The 20,750-nt window shown below is 61.5% G+C and overlaps 1 protein-coding gene across 2 annotated transcripts in view; it reads left to right on the top strand.

Annotated features, from left to right (window-relative positions):
* The window catches only part of PHF21B (PHD finger protein 21B), a 91,626-nt gene that overhangs the window by 54,520 nt on the left and 16,356 nt on the right, over positions 1-20,750 (top strand). For both annotated transcript variants that reach the window (XM_027070493.2, XM_027070495.2), the window contains exons 3-5: positions 13,933-14,025; positions 16,261-16,611; positions 18,745-18,885. In XM_027070493.2, coding sequence (XP_026926294.1) covers positions 13,933-14,025; positions 16,261-16,611; positions 18,745-18,885 — 585 coding nt within the window. The remainder of the gene's footprint in view (positions 1-13,932; positions 14,026-16,260; positions 16,612-18,744; positions 18,886-20,750) is intronic.

The following is a 20,750-nucleotide window of genomic DNA, read 5'->3' as shown; positions in this document are numbered from 1 at the left end:
GCTCCAGGTTGTGGCTGACAAGCTGTGCCAGTGGAGACCGTCCGTGTCGTTGCTCGTCTCTGGGGTTTCTTGGCAGGATGTCTCAGGGGCCTGGGGTGCGACCCTGGGAGGGTTGTGGGGGGAGAAGGGAGCGCCTGAGTATTGAGAAGCGGGGGCCACGGCCTGGAGCGGCGCTTGGCACAGCAGCATCCTCTGCAAGAGAGCAGCCTCGAAGTGGGTGGGCTGCTAGCACCTTCCCTGCCCCGGAAGCCCAGCAACGCCCCTGCCCTTGGTCTGGACCCCCACTGGGCGGAGCCCTCCAGGGGCGCATGGGGCGGGGGTGCATCCCAGCTGTGGAGACACAGCATCTTGCTTCCTCAGGACCCCCCTAGAGGTGTTCTCCACTATATTTCGCCTACAAGGACTTTTTTCCCCTCCCCTAGTACACGGATCCCAAACTCTAAAACTTACTTTCAACACTTTATTCGTTTCCATGCCGAAGTGCTGTTTCTTCTAAAAATACCCCGGCGGAGAGAGCAGGATGTTGTCTCCCGGGGGCAGCGGGCTGTGGGCACACCGTCACCACGCACGGCACGGCCCGTCGCCGCGTCCAGCTCAGAGCAGGCTCTGGGTGAGGCCCGGGCGTCCCTGCGCGGGGTGGGGAGGGGGCGGGGCCGCCCCTTCCAGAGCTGAAGGTCTTGCGTTCCTAATCTCGCCGATCCCTCACCCCCCTGTGAAGCCGATGTCGGCGACCCCGCGTCCCCGTCTTGTAGAGAAGCTGAGGCTCTGGTGGCGAGGTGGCCTCACCAAAGTCCCAGCTGCCTGAGACCATGTTGTCCTCAGGGAGCCACCGTTGTTTCAGGGACTCCGAGGCGCCAGGTATGTGTCCCCTGCTTCCCTTTGGACTGTCAGAGCAAACCAGTGTGGACCAGTTAATTGTCCCCGTTTTACAAAGGAGACAGCCTGAGGTCCGGCGAGTTTGCATAAAGCTGTGCAAGCAGTGACAGCCCGTCCATGGCAGGGCTGGGATTTGACTCCAGGTCTTTCGGCCGCTTCCCTGCAGCTCCCAGCGAGGCACCTCGGGCGCGTGTGGGGGCAGGAGTGACAGCTGGACGGGTCACCGCGACCCCTTGGAACCGTCAGCAGCAGCCTACACATGTGGACGTGTGGTTGGCGTGGCATTTTTAGAAGCTCTGCTCTAAACGTGGCAAGAGTGGACGCTGTGTTCGAGTGTGTGTTTAACGGGGCTTCGACGCTTCCAAGGCCCCGGGAGTTTCCCCAAGTGCAGCGGGCGCTGCCCTCCCCCGCAAGGCATTAGGCTGCAGGTGCGTGGCTCCCAGCCCGAGGTCTCCCTGGGACTCTCGAGGGGAGGATGACAGCCCCGGGGTGGCAACGTGAAGCAGCCCGGGGATGGCCCCAGGGTTCGGGGGACACTTCCTGCAGTCTCTGAGCAAGACCACAACCGGATGGGGAGGACGGCTTCTCTTTCCACGCTGGAGAAGCCGTCCCAGGGAAGCACTCTGATTGGTCTGCTGGGTCACATGCCCGCCCTCTAGACCAACAACAGATCCCGGATAATCCGGTGCCGTGATTGGCCCGGTTGAGTCATGTGGCCCAGCCCGCCCCGGACCCAGTGGGCGAGCGTCCTCCTGTAGCCCATGCTCTTGTTGAGTGAAGGCTGAAGAAGGGCTGCTGGCCTGGCACGGGAGCCAGGGAGGGCATGCCAGGCAGGGGCCCCAGTGTGCACCAACACACGCGTGTGCGAGGGCGTGGACGCACGAAGTGTCCCCGGGTCTGCTGGCCCCTTGTCACCCTGCTTCCCAGGGAGTGGGCTAGGCGGTGGTGTTTCCAGACCACCGTCCTTGGGGACGTGGGCGGAGCCTGGCCAGGGTGAATCCAGGAGGGACATGCATGTCAGAGGAAAGGCCCCCAAGAGTCTGCTCAGCCGTTCACCCAGGGGTGAAGGGGGGAGCCACTGAAGAAAGCAAATTGACGATTCTCCTGGGGCACCTGGGTGGCTCAGTCGGCTGTCTGACTCTTGGTTTCTGCTCAAGTCATGATCTCACAGTTCGTGGGTTCCAGCCCAGCTTCGGGCTCTGCGCTGACAGCCTGCTTGGGATTCTCTCCCTCTCTCTCTGCCCCTATCCTGCTAGCACATTCTCTCTCTCTCTCTCTCTCTCTCTCTCTCAAAATAAATAAGTGAACTTAAAAAAAAAATTCCTCTCCCGGCACGGCATTGAGTTCTTGGGCCTCAGCTTTCTTGTCTGTAAAATGGGCGGCCCTCTGCGCCTCACAGAATGGCGGGACGGTCGGCCGAGGTGGTGTATGCGAAGCACCGGGTAGGTGCGGTGCCTGGCGGCCGGTGGGTGAGCAGTAACCTTCTTACAGTCTCGCTGGACTAGGGCGGGCGTCAGGCTCCCACGGGCAGACGGGAAACATTTGCTGTTGGGCCCCTTCTCTTTGTCTTTTTGGGTCAGTATCACCTGCTCCAGGGCTCAGTTTCCCCACCTGTAAAATGGGAAGCCTAGAGAGATTCTGTGAGGTCGCATCCGGCAGCTCACGACCATCAGCAACTGTTCGTGTTCTTAGAAGGCTGGCCTGAGACGTCTGCCCCGTTCGGCTCTCTAAGCAGCTGCCGGGCCGCCATCCTGTGGGGCATAAAGGTTGGTCTGCGGGGCACGGGAGTGCTCAGAGATGCTCTGGCCCCTTCCTGTTTCCTGTAGAGTCGCAGGGGATGCTACTGCCCCGAGAAATGCCCTTTAGGCTGAACAGTCCCTGGAGGGAATGGTGTGAGAGGGTCTCTGTCCCCGCTAAGCCATGCTGAGTGTCCCTCTGTGCCTGTGGCTGCAGCCACCTAACAGACCTGGTCCCCTCCCCCTGAGAGGATGATGGATCTTCTTCCCCGGGATGTGGGGAGGCCGGAGGTGGGTTCTGGGTGGGCTTCCTCCAGCATCTGCGCCTCACCTGCTATGGCCGGCCTCGCTCCTGTCTTCTTACCCTGACCTGGGGGCGCATCTCAGCGAGGCTGGGGCGCCTCCCAGGACATGACCTCGTGGAGCCTGCTCAGGGTGCAGTGGGTCTGGCATCCGGAAGCGTGTCGGGGAAAGAGTGAGGATCAGACAGGGTGTTCTCTCCTGCGGGGGGAGCGCGCGGGCGCGGCACGGGCCTGGAGATGCCACGGTGGGTGCTGTCAGAGCAGGTGACGCGTGGAATGCTCTTAGCCAGGCCTTCACCACGCCCACCACACCCCCTGCCCTAGGCCTGGGCGGTCAGTGTCGAGTTCAAAAGATGTCTTCCAGTGATCTGGTTGACCACCCCCCTAGACAGTGGTGACCCCGTCAGAGATGGGGAAACTGAGTCAGGAGATGAGGTCACTGCGAGGTGAAGGCAGCACCACCTTGTTTCTCTTTGGCCCAAGAGACCTTGGGGCCCTCCCCTCCTCCCACACGGGGCCACGTGCAGAAGAGTGACCCCTGTAATCCCTACCATGGCTGTCACCGCCCAGGTCCCAGAGTCCTGCCACCAAGTAAGTGTCACAGGCCCCTCGTGTCCTGCTCCAGACAGGCTGGTGCTGGGACGTACCTGTGGGAGGGAAGGGGTTCGGCTTGTGCCTTTATCAAGCGCCTCCTGTGTGCCAGGCACTGTCTTCCGCCGACCCCCTGCATGGCTGAGATGGCCGTGCTGAGCCCTCGGGGGACCCTGAGCCCCTCTCTGTGTGTCCTCCCTTCCTCCCCATGACCAGGTCTCATCCTGCAGGACAGAGTCAGGAGGAAGAGAGGGAGGGGTAGGGCAGGGTGGTGGGAAGAGAAGGGTCCCCTCCCAGGGTGCCCCCCAGGTCCCCTCCCAGCCGTCTCCCTCAGGCCACCGCCTGGGGCAGGTCACTTCCTCTCCCTACGTTTTGAACATCCACACATCCAGCGGAGTCCTGGTACTCGTCTTCCAGAACGGTGGCGACCAGCTAGACACAGAGGTGCTTTATCAACGACGACCAATGCTCCCACGCCCTCCCCTGCTGGCAGGAACCTCCCATCCGCCTCCGTCTGTGCTGGCCGAGTGGAGGCCGAGTGGGGGGGCCCGCTCACCGGCTGGCACCTTCAGATCTGAGTTCACGTCCCGGCCCCGCACCTGCTGAGAGCCTGTACCCTCACAGCCCGGGTGGGAACCTTGACTTGCTTACATCTGTCCGCACGGTACGCTGCTCCCCCAGCTAGAACCCTTGTGGGGATGCCCGGCCCTCCCCTGAGGGGTGCTCAGGAGCCCCCCGCCGAGTTGCTGGAAGGTTCTGTATCTTCGTCTGGGTGGTGGTTACTTGGGCTGAGCTCTGCGCCTTTCACTGTGAGTAAATCGTGTCTCCGTTTCACGCAGGGCGGGCCCCCTTTCGGAAGCCGAGAGTGTCTGGGTCACTGCCCACGGGAGGCTCGGCGGAGGCGCTCCGTCAGCGGGCTTCCCGGGGCTCCGTGCAGATGTGCGTCCCCTAAATTAGATTCCGGGGCAAATCGGATTCCGGGGCATCGGAGGTGGCAAGATGATGAGGCCGAGGCCAGGAGGAGTGCGCGGCCACCGACCACACGTGGAAATTAGATTTATCTTCCCAAGGTCCGCGGGTCGGTGGGGAGAGCCGGGAGAAGCCCTCCCGTGGATCGCACGGCTCGGCCGTTGTGATTTGTTTGAAGACGCGGACCTGGCGGGGCCGCCTCCACATCCGAGGGCCCAGAGAGCTGCTCCGGGCCTCCCGCCAAGGGGCAGACACAGATACTTCAAGTCCCAGACAGCAGGGGCCCCGAGGTGAGGGTGACAGGTGGCCGGTGGGGAGCAAGGCCTGGGGACAGGCAGGTACCACCCCTGCCGTGTTTTCCTCTGGCCTCGGGCCCCTGCCCGGGCAGCCTCGGAGACAAGCCGGCGGCCTTCCCGGCAGGCGGGGGGCTCCGGCCACAGCATCTTCGCTGTGGCCCGGCCCCTCCTTGAGAGGACCCCTGCAGAGTGCGGGAGGCAGCCTGCTCTCGGGCCTTCTAGCCAGGGGCCACCATCCCTGGGGACAGGGGTACCTGGAGGGCCGGGCAGGGGTGCCAGCTGGCTTCTGCCCTCCGTAGTCCAGTGCCGTCTCAGAAATGGCACTTTTTCCCCAGTTTTGTTGATGTGATACGGCTGCTTTAGCTGCTCTCCCGGACGCCCCTCTCCACTACCCCCCCAACTGCAGAAAGGGCACAGCCCCCCATCTTCAGTCCACCAGGCCATTTAGAGCGTGTGTTTCCTACTAAATAGCATAAAATTACACCCTTTCAAGTTAATGAAAGCACTTGGCGACGCTGGGGCTGCTGGGGCGGGGGGTGGGGTGGGGGGGGTTAAATGTCAGCGCAGAGAAGCCGCCTGTGTTCTCTGGGGCTTGCTGATTACGAGCGGCCTCCCCTGGAAGGACCTCTGCATTGGTTAAGTGGCCCCGGGCAGCCTGCCTCAGCTGGCCCACTCGGTCAGGGTCACCGGGACCTGGCTGGGCAGGAGCCGCCTGTGCGGGGGGCCGTGCCGTTTCCCCCGCTGTGCACTCGGGAAATGGGTTTGCGTTGCAAACGCTGTGGTGCTTGGAGAAGCCGGTTTCGGGAGACGGTTCTTGTGTTAAAGCCCCAGTGCCACAGTCTCCTGAGAGTCCCCTTGGACGTGCCCCCCTCTCCCGGGAGCTGCTCTCAGTGGGGACCACCTGCCAGCCCCCGGGGGAGAACAGGACGCCCAGGGCAGGGCTGGCAGGTGTGGGTGTGCCCGTGGGCAAGAAGAGCCTTAGAACAAGGCCGGTCCTGGGCTGGGCGCCACCGTGGGATGCTCAGAAGCCCCGCCCCCTCGGGAAGCAGCCAGCCAGCAATCCGTCGTGTCAGAGGAGGCCAGAACCCACTTCCTGCTTGCCCCAGAGGGCTCCCTGGCTTACAGTCGACACCTTACCCCCCGGCCTCAGATCTGGCCTCCACACAGAAGCCCCCTCCCTGCCCTGCTACACCATCCAAGAGCCTACAGTGGCTGACGACTCCCCATCTCCCACAGGGCATGGCCAAGCTCTTGGGTGTGGCATTCAAGGCCCTACCTGGCTCTCTACTTCACCGTACCCACCTTTGGCTTTGTGGTTTGGCCCCCAGTGCTCCGAGCTCCTGGTGCCCTCGCCCCTCCCCATCCCTCCTATTTACCACGCACTTACCTGGCTGCCCCCTTGATCAATTCCGGTGCATCTCTCAGGGCCCGGCTCGGACACCACTCCTCCAGGATGCCTCCCCCCTTCCCCTCTGCAGAGCCCTTTCTGCCTTCTTTTACGCTTAGTTTTTAATTACAAGTACGCAAGGGTGCTGTGATAAGCCTGCATGTGCTCTCTGCCCGAAGGAATCAGTGGGCACTTCGTCACATTTGCGCTGATCGTCTTTTGAAGAAGTAAGATGCGCAGAAGAAGCAGGTGCCCTCCGGACTCCCCCTCGCCGTCCCCCTCTCCCCCCACCGCCAGGGGCACCCACGATCGTGAGTCGGTTTTGCACGTTTACTCAGCGTCAGCAAACCAGGCCGTCCCGTGGTGCTTACTCTACGTGAACGTAGCGGGTGGCGGGTACCGCTCGTGGGTTTCACCAAGGGCCTGTCTCTGCGGTGACGCGTCTACATCCGGCTTGTGGCTCTGGCTGCCGGGAGCCAGAGAACGTCCCCCGTCGGGGGGACATTGTGGTGGGTCCGTCCCCTGCCGATGGGACAGTCCCTTTTCCCCGAGGCAGGTGCTGTTGTGCAACACATGTGTCCCGGGCACGTGGGCACGTGGGCACGTGTGGCCCTGGGGGTTGTGTCCAGAAGGGGAGCCGCGGACCTGGTCCTGCCTGTGTTCACTCTGTCGGGCAACCCCGTGGCCGTCGTCCCCACGCCGGCCTCTCCCTCTCTTCCTTGTCTCGATGCCGCCTTGGTCCTTGACGCACATTCGTGACGGGAGGAGCCACTGGAAGGACCCAGGCGCCAGCAGCTCTGGGCCAGGTGGGAGGGACGCTTGTCCCATTCCCGGCGATGGGAATGAATGTGTCTGCCGGTCGGCCGAGCCCCCCCCCCCCCGGTAGGGACACGGGCGTGGTGGACACAGGCTTTGTGTCCGGGACACGGCGGCGGGAGCAAAAGCAGGTGCGTGTTTCCCTGGGCTTTCGCACGAACCTCCAGTGGCCCCCGGTGGCCCTGCGTGGACGGGCTCGGGTTAGCGGGAGCCGGCGTGGGGGCCCCGGGCCGGGTGGGCGGTGGTGGCCGGGCTGAGCGGGAGCACGCTGGCCGCACGCGGAGTGAGCCCAGGGCCCGTCTCCGGCAGCCAGGGTTCACCTGCGAGCCACAAGCTGGTTTCGCACGACAGCCAAAGTGGTGCTTGTGTTAGAGTACTGTTTATCGGCGCTTACTGGTGTTGGCGCTCACTTGCGTTTGGCCCGCGTCCCAGCCAGCCTCTGAGAAGGCAAGGGACCTCAGAGCTCCAGAAGCCACACAGCCGCGCGGCTCGAGTGGAGGGATGCAAACCGAGGCCACCTTCCCTGGGGCTGCTGGGTGGTCCTGGGGTGCCCGGGGCTGCTGCCCCACTGTCGTCACCCAGCTCGGGGGGAGGCGGGAGCCAGGAGCGGTGTGGGATGTGGGAGCCCCGGTTCTGGGCAGCAAGTCCCGTCCCAGCCACTGGAGAGGCCCGAGAAGCGGGGCCGCACGCTTCCCTGCTGTCCTCAAAGCTGCGCTTGGCACCCCGCGTCCCCTGCCGGACGGCACCCTCCCAGGCAAGGTTAGTGGAAGTTGCGGGGAGAGGCGGGTTCCTCCGGGGCAACCCGGCTCCTGTGTCCACAGTGCTGGCCGGAGCCCCGCCACCGAGGGCGGAGGGCAGGTCGCGGCTCTGCCACCCACTGTCCCGGGGCCCAGCAAGACCGCCCCCTCTGGGCCTGTCACCTCATATGGAACACGTACGGTCAAGTAAGGGAGGGACAGGGGTGCACTTACAGAAACATTTGTCTCTGTATGATGCGGCCTCCTTCTGTGAGGCCGCTGCTCCTGTATGAATTCCAAGGTCCTTAAGGGCCACCTTCCACTCTGGCCACTCACCACGCCACGGGTACACAACACCCCCCCCGCCCCCCCCCACACACACACCAGCCAGGGCTCACACTGGATCTCCGTCCTCCTCCCTGTCCATCCTGTCCCTAACGTGACCCGGGGGAGGGGCTCACTGTGACCCCATGCCTGCCCCCTGCACCAAGGGAGAGGAAAGGGGAGGGTCTGGACGACTGGGTCCCACTGACTCGCGGCCTGTCCCGGGGGCCACAGCCTGGGCAGGAGAGGCAGACGGCCACCGAGGCCCTGCACGCTGATGGAGCCTTCCCGTGATTGCCCTCTCCGCCAGTTCTGGTGGCCGCTGGGGTCCCTTCCTGCTGTCCGCGTGCAAGGCCCTTGCTGGTGGGCCGTGTGGAAGGCGCAGGCACACGCCTGCCCGAGGACGGTCCCCGGATGCGGTGGGAGGTATGACGGTCACTCTTCCCATCGTTGAGCGTCAGGGGCTGACCTTCGGGGTCAGACAGGCCGGAAGCTGGCGGGTCAGGGCAGGCCCTGGCTCGAGGTCCTGCATGGGAGTCGTTCTGTCCGGTCCTAGAGGTTGGCCAGTGCTCACGGCTGGGTTGCTTCGGGAACACGTCTACCCACGTGACCTGGATGGGGCCACCTCAGGACCCCCTGGGTTCCGCCGAGAGGACAGCCCTGTGAGGTCTGGGGTCAGCGCCCAGAGGTCACGGTCTGCGTGGGTGTGGAGAGCGGGCTCAGGCAGGGGTGAAGCTGGCCGTGGCCTGCCGCCTGTGCAGGTGGCAGAGGGCAGGCCCATCTGATGGTGGACCCTGGTGGCCGTGCGTGCAGGCGTGCAGAAAGAGCCCCCCCATGCCTCGGCTGCTCCCCGAGGCCCTCCTGGTTTAACGACATCTGTCAGACACCCGCTCCGGCCAGGACCTGGGCTGGACTCCACACGGAGAGGGGCTTCAGCCCTGCCCCGCCCCGCCTTGCCTGAGGGGCCCTCCTGTCCCGCCCCGCGGGGGAGCAGAGACCGGTTCTGGTCCCTCGGGTCAGAGGCTGGGGTGGGAGCAGCCGCGGTGAGGCTCACGGACCCCGTTGCCAGCCAGATACCCCGTGGGTGCTCCGGGACGTTTGCTGAACGAATGAGGGAGAGAAGGGGGTCACCGTGGGCGGGGGTGTCTGGCAGTGCCCGGAGGTCTAGGGAGGCCACGACGGGGAAGAACCTTGGCCACCACAGTGCACGAGCAGCAAGTCGGGATGAAAGCACCTCCACCCGGCAGGGGCGTGGCCCCGTGGCCTGGTCCCGTGGCTCGCCCTGGCTGGGGGTTTACTGAAAACCCAGCAGGCTCTGGTGTCTGCACTTGGGCACAGAAGGAAACACGGTGGATGGGAACACAGGCGGGAAGCCCGAGAGGTGGTGGGTCTGGTTTTCTTTTCTTCTTCCTCGCGCTGCTGGGCACCAGGGTATTTTACTCTGATTTTGGGGGCAGGGAGAGGCAAGTCCGTACACCCCATCTGAGAGTCAGGGGGTGCCCAGGTTTGCCCAACAAGACAGGGGCCACTCCGGCGCGGGTACCTGGTCAGGCTGATGCCACGAGTCCCGTCCCTCCCCCGTTCCCGGCAGGCTGGCCGGCTCCGACCCTCCCCCTTTGCCCAGCGCTCACCGTGCGAGCCGGCCCCACGGCGCCCGCTGCCTCCGACCCGCCCGCGCCCCGTGCAGCAGGCTCTGTTCCTGTGGCAGATGAGGGGACTGGGCCCCGAGAGCTGGGGGGCCCCACGCAGCTGCTGTCAGAGCCGGGCTGCCCCAGGGACTCCGCCGATGCAGGACAAATGTGAAGTTATCTTTGACTTTTATGGCCCTTTTTTTTCCTATTAAGATGCTTAGAGCTGTAAATGTAGTCCTAAAGAGCTCATTTATCCTGACGAAAGTGTGGCTATAAACTATCCAGTGCTCGTGACATAGCCGCTGAGATGATTGTTTCTGCTGGTACCGATAAATTCTGACGCGGAGCAGAAAGGTCAGCCCCTGCCAGATAAAATGTCTTTTCAGCTTGTTAATTAAAGCTTCATAAGGACATGGAAGAACGCACTCTGGGGGCGGAACTTAGAAAAGGAGCAAACAGATGAGGCTTGCAGGGTGCCCGGAAGCCTGCCCCGCGCAGACGGGGAATGGACGCTCGTGGCAGGTGATTTTGGTGTCCTGGGAGGCGACCCAGCGTTCCCAGAAGCGCGAGGTGGAGGGACCCGGGAGTGGTCCCGTCTCTGGGTCTCCTCTCGATGCCCCGGCACAGAGGGACCCCGACACCCTGCGAGGTGCTCCTTAAAGCCTGGTCAGGCACCCCGAGCGAGCCCCAGGCAGCGGCCGCCGTGGGGCTGGGCTGCAGTCAGGCAGGGTTTTAGCTGGTGGAGTCAGGGGGTGAATGCTGTTCGTTCTGCGAGCTGGTGGCATCCGGGGGCTTGTCTGGGGGCGTCTTAGCCAGAAGGGGATTCCCAGGGGAAGTAGGCTGGCCCCTTGTTCCCTGGCTCCTGTAGGTGCTGGGCGTGCATTTGCCCAGAAGTTGTGCGGCCTCAGGATCTTCCGGTCGGCTCCCGTCTGTGCAGGAATCCCTGCTCCCAGGGGGCCACACAGCTTCGCTCACTGATGACACCAGGTGCCCGTGGGGGTCTCTGATGCAGAACGTGCTAGAGGGACAGGGCGGTTTCCTCTTGGCTTGTGGTCCCCAGGTTGGCAGAATCACCCGAAAGCTTGCTAATCAGATGGGCACCGTGCCTGCCTCCACCTGTGCACGCCTGGGCCGGAGCGGGGCGGACGGGGGTGGTCGGGGTGGGGGGTGCGTATCCGGCTGGAGGCAGGCCCCACAGGTGGTGCGGATCGCCAGCAGGGCTGGGCCGGGGAGGGCAGAACCTTCCACACTCATCCCTTTGCAGAAGGCAGGGCAGACTCTTAAAATGTGCGCGTTGGGGGGCGCCTGGGGCGTTATTTTAGCACTGCTCCCCAAGCTGTTCTGGCCAGAGACCTGAGACGGCATTACGGGTTGAGACGCATCCCCGAGAAGAGACCGCATGTTTTTCATGCTGGCTGTGTTGTGCGTCCAGCCCTGTTCCGGCCAATGTCCACGGTGGATTTCTGGTTAAATGTGCAGGGTGTGGCTCCCCACCGAGAGGCGGGCAGCCGGCTTGGACGACCTGAACCCACTTGGGGCAGGTGACCTATTCCAGAGGAGGGAGGAGCCGGCCCTCCATCAGGAGAAGCTGCGCTGGGGCTTGTGGGGCCTGAGACCCTCCGCTGTGTCATTTGGGGACAGATGAAACCAGCACCAGAATCGGGACGGCGAACACATCCCCCGCCCACAACCTGGAAACGTTTCCCGGTGCGTTTTGTAATCCCTTCCTCCCATCCCCCCATCTCCACGTGATCTGACCTGCTTCTTCGTTTTGGAGATTGGTTTGCTCTTTCTGGAATCTTACATAAATGGCATCGTACGACACGTCCTCCTTTCCTTTTTGGCGGGGGCGCCCGGCTCCCTCATTCAGCCAACGTTTGGAGGTTCGTCCCGGCCGCGTGTAAGAGTTGCTCATTCCTTTTGATCGCCGAGCAATGCCCCGTTGGGTGCAGAGAGCACAGGTTGTTCAGCTGCGGGTCTGGTGGCATTTAGGCCGTTCCCAAACGGGACGTCTGGAAGTCCCAGATCGGGGCGCCTCTGTGTTCGGGTGCCCTCTTCTCGCTGAGACCTCGCGTGGGGTAAGGGGCTAGCGGTCTCTCTGGGGCTCTTTTTACACGACGCTAATCCCACCGAGTTCATAAGGCTCCACCCTCCTGACTGAACACTTCCCAAAGTCCCCACCTCCTGACACCCCCACATCGAGAGCCTGGACTCCCAACATGTGATTTTGGGGGGACACGCACATTCAGTCCATAGCAGTAAATGTGTGTTTAACTTTTTGAGAAACGGGCAGACTGTTTTCTGGGGTTACTGTGCCCTCTTACGTTCCCAGGAGCCGTGGGTCAGCTGCTGTCTGTCACCACCACGTCCCGATCTGGTCCGTCCCCGAGGAGGCGGGAAGAGTGCCTCATTGGGGCTTTAGTGAGCACTTCCCGAATGACTGACGCTGTCCAGCATCTTCTTGGGGGCTCGTTTGCCGTCCATGCGTCTTTAGTGAAGTATCCGTTCGGATCTTGTGTTCATTGTCTTCATCATGTTTTCTGATTAGCGTGTTTCAAGAGTTTTTTGGGTTTTTTTGATGTTTGTTTATTTTTGAGAGACAGAGTGAGCCGGGGAGGGGGGAGGGAGAGAGAGAGAGAGGGAGGGAGGGAGACACAGAATCCGAAGCAGCTCCAGGGTCTGATCTGTTAGCACAGAGCCCGACACGGGGCTCGAAGCCACGAACCATGAGATCATGACCTGAGCTGAAGTCAGACGCTCAACTGACCGAGCCACCCAGGCGCCCCTCAAGAGTTAGTCGAAGTCTGGACACCAGTCTTTTATCAGCCAACTTTTAAGTGTGTTTTTCCCAGTCTGGGGCTTTCTACTCTCTTCACAGGTAAGCTTCAGGAGTTTTTAAATTCTTTTTGTAGCCCAGTTTACTAATTCATTCTCATATGGATCATGCTTTTGGTGTTAAACGTATGACTCTTTGCTTACCCGAGGGTCCCAAAGATTTTCTCCTGCTTTTTTTTTCTAGATGCTTTGTATTTCTAGGCTTTACATTTAGGCTCTGCTTCATTTTGCTGTGGTTTTTAAAATATTACGCCACGTATGGATTCAAGTTCATTTTTCTTGGTTTTTAGTGTACAGGTATCCATGTGAAAAACCTTACTTTTAAAAAAGCAAGTTGGGGGGTGTGTGGGTGGCTCGGTCGGTTAAACCTCAGACTTTGGCTCAGGTCCATGAGTTCCAGCCCCCAGTCGGGTGAGCACGAGCCCTGCTTCGGGTGAGACCTGCTTCTCTCTCCCTCCCTTTCTCTCCCTCTCTGCCCCCGCTGTGGGATTCTCTCTCTCTCTCTCTCTCTCTCTCTCTCCTTTTCTCTTTGCCCCTCACGCACTTGCGTCCCCCGCCCCCAAAATAAATAAATAAGTTGGGGCCTCACATTGGGTGAGCTCCAGCCTTCTTCTCTCTCTCTCTCCCCCTCTCTGCCCCATGCTCACTTGCTCCCCCCGAAAATAAGTAGATAATAAATAAATAAATAAATAAATAAATAAATAAGAAGTCAAGGCACCTGGGTGTTGCAGACGATTAAGCGTCTGACACTTAATTTCAGCTCGGGTCATGATCCCAGGGTCGTGGGGTCGAGCCCCGTGTCGGGCTATGTGCTGACAGCTGGGAGCCTGTTTGGGATTTTCTCTCTCTCTCTAGCTCTCTCTCTGCCCCTCCCTCTCTCTCTCTCTCTCTCTCAAAATAAATAAGTAACATTAAAAAAGAGAAAAAGCTGAGGTGCCTCAGGGCTAATTATTTTCTGGATGATGCCGTCCTTTCTCTCGCTCTAGTTTCCAGAATTTCTTTTCTTTTTTTTTTTTTTTTAATTTTTTTTTAACGTTTATTTATTTTTGAGAGAGAGAGAGACAGAGCATGAACGGGGGAGGGTCAGAGAGAGAGGGAGACACAGAATGTGAACCAGGCTCCAGGCTCCAGGCTCCGAGCCGTCAGCACAGAGCCTGATGCGGGGCTTGAACTCACGAACCGCGAGATCGTGACCTGAGCCGAAGTCGGACATTTAACCGACTGAGCCACCCAGGCACTCCTAGTTTCCAGAATTTCTTACATGACCAAGTTACCTCGGTGATCGTAAACTCCTGATGAAGGAAGGGAAGGGCGGGGTTTGATGCCCCCTGCTCGGCCAGCCCGGCAGGAGCCACGCACCCGCCGGGTGGGCCTCGTGGTCTCAGCGCCGTGTCCCCGTGGTCCTGGCTCAGCGCCCCCTCCTGTCTTGCAGGCTTTGGGAACCATCACTGCAGTGCCTGTCACGGGTCCTCAGGTCAGCTCCTTGCAGAGGTTGGCGGGACAAGGAGCGGCCGTGCTACCTCAGGTAAGCAGCTCGCAGGTGGGCCCCGGAGAGTCTGTCTGTCTGTCCCCAGCCCCTCTGGCGCCGAGGACGTGCTCCCGTCCCTTCCCTCCCCTGCCTCTCCTGCCTGTGAGAGGAGGAGACGGACGTTCCGAGTAGACCCAGTGTCGACAGTGAGGAATTGCAGAATCCTTTTAGTGGGTCGTGACCAGGACTTTTTCTGTTTTCACGGAATCAACGAGGCTGGACTAGAATAGGACAGAACGTAGCAAGATGCACCAAAGGCATTGTTTCTCGAATCCCTTGTGTCAGGACCGGGTCGCGAGGTCACAGGCGTTTCGGTCACAGTTAAAGCAGCGCGAGAAACTCTGCCCAAGATGATTCATTCGGGGAGGCAGCGAGGTGCTCGGCTAGTCTGTGCCTGGGCTCCGCACTTTGGACAAGTCGCCTGGCCTCTCGACCCTCCTGGACCGAATCTCCTGTGCTGCAGAGGGGCTGGTGCAGGTGGCTCCTTGGTGGCCGGGGGGATGAATCGGACGGCACAGAGGCGTCCTGGTACGGAGCAGGTGCAGGCTAGTGGTTCACCGGTGCTCGGCCGTGTTGAGCGAGTGTTGTGTGCCCGGTGGCCCGTCAGGGCTGCTGGCCCCAGAGGGGAGGACGACTCCCGCAAGTCATGAGCTCTGGGGTCCCCCGCATCCGTGTTCTCGGGCTTGGAGGCCCAGCCCCTGCAGCCTGGGCACGGCTCGCCCCCGTCCGGAGTTGGGATTATGTGGTGTGAGCTGGCCAGTGTGGACCAAACTCGGAGTGACCTGGGAGGAACCGGCGGCCCAGAACGGCCTCACTTGACCTGAACAGACATCGCAGCTGGGAGGTCCCCCGCCCACCCGGTCCACCCCCCATCCCAAGAGGACGGCGGGTCCCCAGGCTGGCCCAAGGCGGGCGAGGACCAGAAGAAGGAAACTTCCCGAGGTTCTCACGTTCAGAATCGGTGTTTGTGCCGGGCTCTGATCCTGACCCCGTGTGCCAAGGATGCAGCAGGACAGGATCACGCGCCTAGGGGAGTCCCCCCATGGCAGGAGGGCCCAGCGGCGGGGGAAGGGCAGGGCACTAGAAGGGAGGCCAGCTCCCTGGCGGGCCCTGGCGAGGAGCAGGTGGAAGAGACGCCAGCTTGACTGAGGGGCACGCCGCACCGAGGTGACCTGCTCAAGGTCCCGGAGCCCTGTGGGAGCCACCCCGAACCCCTCCCTCCACGAGGGCATGGGTGGAGCCAACCCAGCCCGCCGCCAGCCCACGCCAACACCTGGCAGGCTCGTGGAGGTCCCGCGTGCACGTCCCTCTGCCCTAACGACGGCTGGAGCCTTGTTCTTCTCCCTGGGGAAGCCCCTTCCTCTCCAGGCCTCCATTTGCTCATCTGTAGGATAGGCCAACGTACCTGCTTCACAACGCGGTCACGGGGGGGGGGCGGGGCCAGTAAGGTAAGACAAGGCAGGCCCTCTTCCGCCTCCTTGTCCCTAAGAAGGTGGCCCTAGGGCAGATGTCACGGGGTTGGCGTGAGGCTCGTTTCTGGTCGCAGGAAAGCAGGGGAGCTGGCGACAGCTGACAGGATGCACACGTTGTGCCTTCTCCCCACCCCCAGCGCACGGATGAGGCGCGTGTCCGGCACCACACGGGTCCCAGAGGGGCAGGGCTGACCCCGGACGAGCCGTCCAGAGTGCTGGCCGGAACCACGTCGTGGCTGCCTGCACCTGCTTTCACTCCACGTGCGTGGGCCTCGCAGAGCGCGATGTGGCTCCCGGCCCGGTGGCTTCCGCAGGGGACACGGTGGCAGCCCCCACCCCGATCACGAAGCAGACTGAGCGGGGCCGGGAGCCCCCGGTGGCCCCTCCCAGTCCCCCCCCCCCCCCCCACAATGACAGCGCCGTGTGGACTTCTGTCTTCCGGGAGAGCTCACGGCTTTGCGGCTGGAGCCAGAGGGCACCCGACTGGCCCACGTGCAGCTTTCCCATCGCCCTCCTGCTCGTCACCGTTTTGGGTTGAGCCGGAAGGGGCTTGGGTCCGGAGCTGGGCCCCGCGGCCTCTCCACTGCTGTCCCCTCGCCTCTCACCCGGGAGGCCTCTGAGCCCGGCCGCGTCCGTGCCCGGGCTCCTCCCTTCCCGAGTCCCGGCTGTGTTCGGGGCCCGCCCCTCCTCCGCGTCTGTCGTCACCCCGCCTGCCTGTGTGTCTGCCCCACCGTGCGACTGTCCTTCCCTCCCTCCCCAGGTTAGGCCAAAGACTCTGATTCCAGACAGCCTCCCCGTCACCCCAGGCCGGGACCGGCCCCCCAAGCAGCCCCCCACGTTCCAGAAGGCCACCGTGGTCAGCGTCAAGAACCCCAGCCCGGCCCTCCCCACCGCCAACAACACCGTGAGCCATGTGCCAACGCCCAGCAGCCAGTCCCAGGCCCTCGCCGAGTCCTCGGCCATCACCTCCCCCCTGAGCGGCGCCGGGGTGGCCTACGCCATCATCTCCACCGCCCCCAGCAATGCCACCGCCATCGCCCCCAGCACCGCCGTGTCTGTGGTCAGCGACAGCGTCATGGTCCAGCCCCTCCTCATCAGTGCCGACAAGAAGGTGGGTGTGTTGTGCCCGCAGGCGCGGGAGGCCCGGACAGAGTGGGCGGGTGGCTGCTGGAGTGACCACCCGAGGGCCCGGTGAACCAAGCTGGCGTGAACAGAGGCGCGAATGAGCCGTCAGGAGAGGGGTCAGTGCTCGAGCGCCTGGGGCACGAAGGAACGACCCAGCGAGGGAGGGAGGGAGTCGGTGGCGGAAGGGATGGTGGTGGGAACGAGGCACGAAGGGGAACGGCTCCACACGTGAATGGGGCGGCACGGACGGGCGGGTGTGTGGCCGAAACGCGTGGCCGAATGCATCCGTATCGGTGGAAAAACGATGATTGGGCAGCGAATGAGCGACTTCATTCACGGGAGTCATTAACTGGGCAGTGAGGTCTGTGCCCGGAGGAGGCCGGAGCTGGTGACGATGGGTCTCTGGCCAGTGTCGTTGGGTAGCCGAGGACCTTCGGGGACGCCAGGTGCCCGGAAGGAAAACCCGTGATGTCTTGGCAAGATTGAAAACCGAAACTCAGATCCTCTCTGTGTCCCTCTCCGAACTCCTTGGTGCTTGTGCGGCTCGAGGCCTCTGGGGCTGCGTGAAAGGCACCCCTTCTTCTCGGTGGCCCCTTGTCCTCTGTCCCCAGTTCGGGATCTGCCACAAGGCCCCTGTCTTGCCGATGGCCAGCGTCCCTCCTAATTCCCAGCCTGGGAGCTGGCGGCCGGCTTTCCTGCTCCTGTACGTGGTTGCACACGGTGTATTTCTGGGAGTATTGTCATTCTGGGCCCTGCCACCCGCGGACGGTAGCCCGGGGGATCCTCGGTTAGGACAAGCCATGGTCAGGTGGGGGAGACGTGGCCCTCAGGACCACGGCCGGTCACGAGGGGGGAGCTCAGCAGGCGTTTGTGGGATGAGTGCCCTTTTCACTGCAACCTCAGCAGCATTCCGTGTTGCCGCTTTAAACACTGTTTGCTGTTTAATCGGTGCGAACAGATGCTCGCTGTTCAAAGTTGAATTCCTTTGGTTATTAGGAAGCTCGAATGTTTCCTCTATACTTTTCAAGAATCCTGTCTCCTTCAACGTGACTCGCTTGAGGATATTTTTTGCCCTGTTTTCTACTGGGGATCTTAACGTTTTTCTTCCCACGAATATAAAGAGGGACCTTTTTTTTTTTTCCCATCCCGAGAATTCTGGGGTTTTAAAATTGTGATACAAAGGAGAACAAAGAACCTCTCCTCGAGCCAGCCGAAAAACAGAATGCGTTTTCTCTTCGTGCTCAGGAGCTCCAAATTCACGAGACAGTCATGTTCTCAGGGGGAGACATACAAGTTCAGGTTCTTCCTGGCTTGGGTCAGACCCTGGCTGGCTGCTCCTGGTGATTTCCTTCCCTCGGATCCGTGCAAGATAGCGATCCTTTGCCAATTCCCTGCCCAAAACAATTAATAAAATAGTTGAGCCACAGATGGAGGGAGGGAGAGGCTGGGCTGCACGAATCCCTTTCTGACTTTTCAGCCCCAGACCCTTCGATCAAACCACACGGTTACCCTGAACCCTGATGGAAGCTGGCTGGAGTGGGGCCGCTCTGGGAGATACTGAGCTGGGTCTGGAGTCTACCTCCCCCTTCTCGCCCCCACCCCGCTGAGGCCAGATGGGAGAGCCTCAGACACAGTGGCCCGGGGGCCCAGGGGCATGCTGGGGAGTGGGCAGGCTGGGCCCTGCAGACAGATAGACCCCTGATGACCTCAGGCGGCAAATCTGAGCCCTCCTGGCCTCCGTTTACCTGCGTTTGAGGTAGGGGTAAAGAAACCAACCTTTCCTGAGTCTCTGCTGCCCGGGTCTCCACCGCCTCCCTGGAGGTGGGTGTTTATTGCGAGGAAGCTGAGGCTCAGAGAAGCAAAGTGACCGCCCCGAGGCCACACAGCTGCGACATGCCAGCGGAGGCCTGAACCCAGGCCCTTCTGGTTCCTAAACCAGGCCCAGCCTCGCGCAGACCCTCCTCCCGGTGTGAAGGGCGGGCTGGAGGCGCACACCCTGGGGGCAGGCGCCCCCTGGGCCCGAGAGCCTCCTCGGTCCGCTGTGATCCCGCCTTCCAAGGCCCCTCTCCCTCCCCAGTTCTCCCCCCCTCACCCCTCCCCCCTCCCCCGCCACTTCCAGGTCATCATCATCCAGCCTCAAGTGCAGACACAGCCCGAGAGCACGGCGGAGCCACGGCCGCCCACGGAGGAGCCATCTCAGGGAGCTCAGGCCACCAAAAAGAAGAAGGAAGACCGGCCCCCGAGCCAGGAGAACCCCGAGGTAGGTGGCCGGGGTCGGGCAGGGCGCGGTGCAGGAGGCAGGGACAACAGAAGCTCCCTGGGGTTGGGCCTCGGCCTTGCGTCTCGCAGATGGGCTCGCGGAGTGGCGCTGTGGGGCGGACGTTCGCACAGATTCTAGAAGCAGGCGCCTGGCTTTGCATTTCCTGCCGCCAGCTTTCTAGAAGTGTGACCGGGGGCAGGTCCCGTCTGTGTCTCTGTCTGTAATGCGGGTGGTGAGCGTTGCTGGCAGCGTCCTTGGGAAGATCCCGCGGGTCGGGGTCTGCTCAGTCCAGGGGATGGGGCTGCTCCGGGCGGCGCACACGCACGGCCCTCCGGTGGGCAGAGCGAGACCCCGAATGCCTCAGAAGCCAGCTGCAGCCAAGGCTGGCGCTGGAGAGGCAGATGTCTCCCCGAAGTTCCTGTAGAACTTTCCAGAAATTGCACGTGAGTGCCTCCTCCCCCACCCCCACCTGAAGGAGGAGGGACGAATGGCATCCTTCTCCGTGGCTAACACAGAGCCACCTGCACCAGGGAGTGGAAGAGGCCAGCAGCTAATTCAAGGTCATTCTTTGTTAACTTTCAGGGACAGCAGGTGACCGTTCTTGTGTTACTGCTTCTGTCCTCGGCCATCCTGGGCCAAAGTCAACCCTTTGGGCCTTTTTCCATGCGGCTACCCTCACCTGACCCCCCTTTTCTCCCCTATTTGTTTGTCCGATGAGATTCACTTCAGACATCCTCTCCTCCAAGCAGCCTTCCCTGACCACCTCACCTCACTGGGCAGAAGAGATCCCTCTGGGCTCCTACAGCAACTTGTGATTCTTTTTTTGTTGTTGTTGTTCTTTAAATAATTTATTGTCAAGTTGGCTAACATGCAGTGTGCACAGTGTGCTCTTGGTTTTGGGGGGAGATTCCCGCGATGCGTCACTTACACTACGCGGTGCTCACCCCAGCAAGTGCCCTCCTCAATGCCCACCGCCCATTTTCCCCTCCTCCTCCCCCCGACCCCCTACCCGCATCAGCCCTGTTTGTTCTCTGTATCTGAGAGTCTCTTATGGTTTGCCTCCCTCTCTGTTTTTATCTTATTTTTCCTTCCCTTCTCCCATGGTCATCTGTAAGTTTCTCAGATGACATCTGTCTTTCTCTGCCTGACTTACTTCACTTAGCGTAATACCGTCCAGTTCCACCCACGTCATTGCAAATGGTAAGATTTCATTCTTTTCCATCGCTGAGTAGTATTCCACGGTGTATGTGTATATACCACATCGTCTACACCACATCATCTTTATCCAGTCGTCCGTCGATGGACACTCGGGGCCCTTCCCATACTCTGCTGTTGTTGATAATACTGCTGTAAACATTGGGGTGCATGTGCCCCTTCGAATCAGCACTTTTGTGTCCTTTGGGTAAATTCCCAGTAGCGCTATTGCTGGGTCGTAGGGTAATTCCGTTTTCAGTTTTTTGAGGACCCCCCCATACTGTTTTCCAGAGCGGCTGCACCAGCGTGCGTTCCCACCAACGGTGCCTCCTCCGCATCCTTGCCGACATCTGTCATTTCCTGAGCCCTTACGATTCTTTTAAACCAACGGGCTGTCGTTATCAAAAGAAGTCAGCCTTTCTTCCGTTCATTCACTTACTCTTCGGACATGTCTTAGAGTTTGCTCCGTGCCAGGCTCCGTGCTGAGGGTAGGGATGTGGAGATGGGGCAGTTGGAGCCCTGGCCCCGGGGGAACTCACTCCTCCCGGCACGACCACAATCTCGTGGCAACCCGGCTTGCACAATCTCGTGGCTGTGAGAAGGCATTTAGCAGGCCCAGGAAAGCCAGCGGGTCTGCTTGGACCTCAGGTGGCACGTGTGCGTGAGAAAAC

This window comes from Acinonyx jubatus, chromosome B4 (assembly GCF_027475565.1).
Source record: "Acinonyx jubatus isolate Ajub_Pintada_27869175 chromosome B4, VMU_Ajub_asm_v1.0, whole genome shotgun sequence".
NCBI classification, from domain to species: domain Eukaryota; kingdom Metazoa; phylum Chordata; class Mammalia; order Carnivora; family Felidae; genus Acinonyx; species Acinonyx jubatus.
This window is presented reverse-complemented; position numbering and strand designations above follow the sequence as displayed.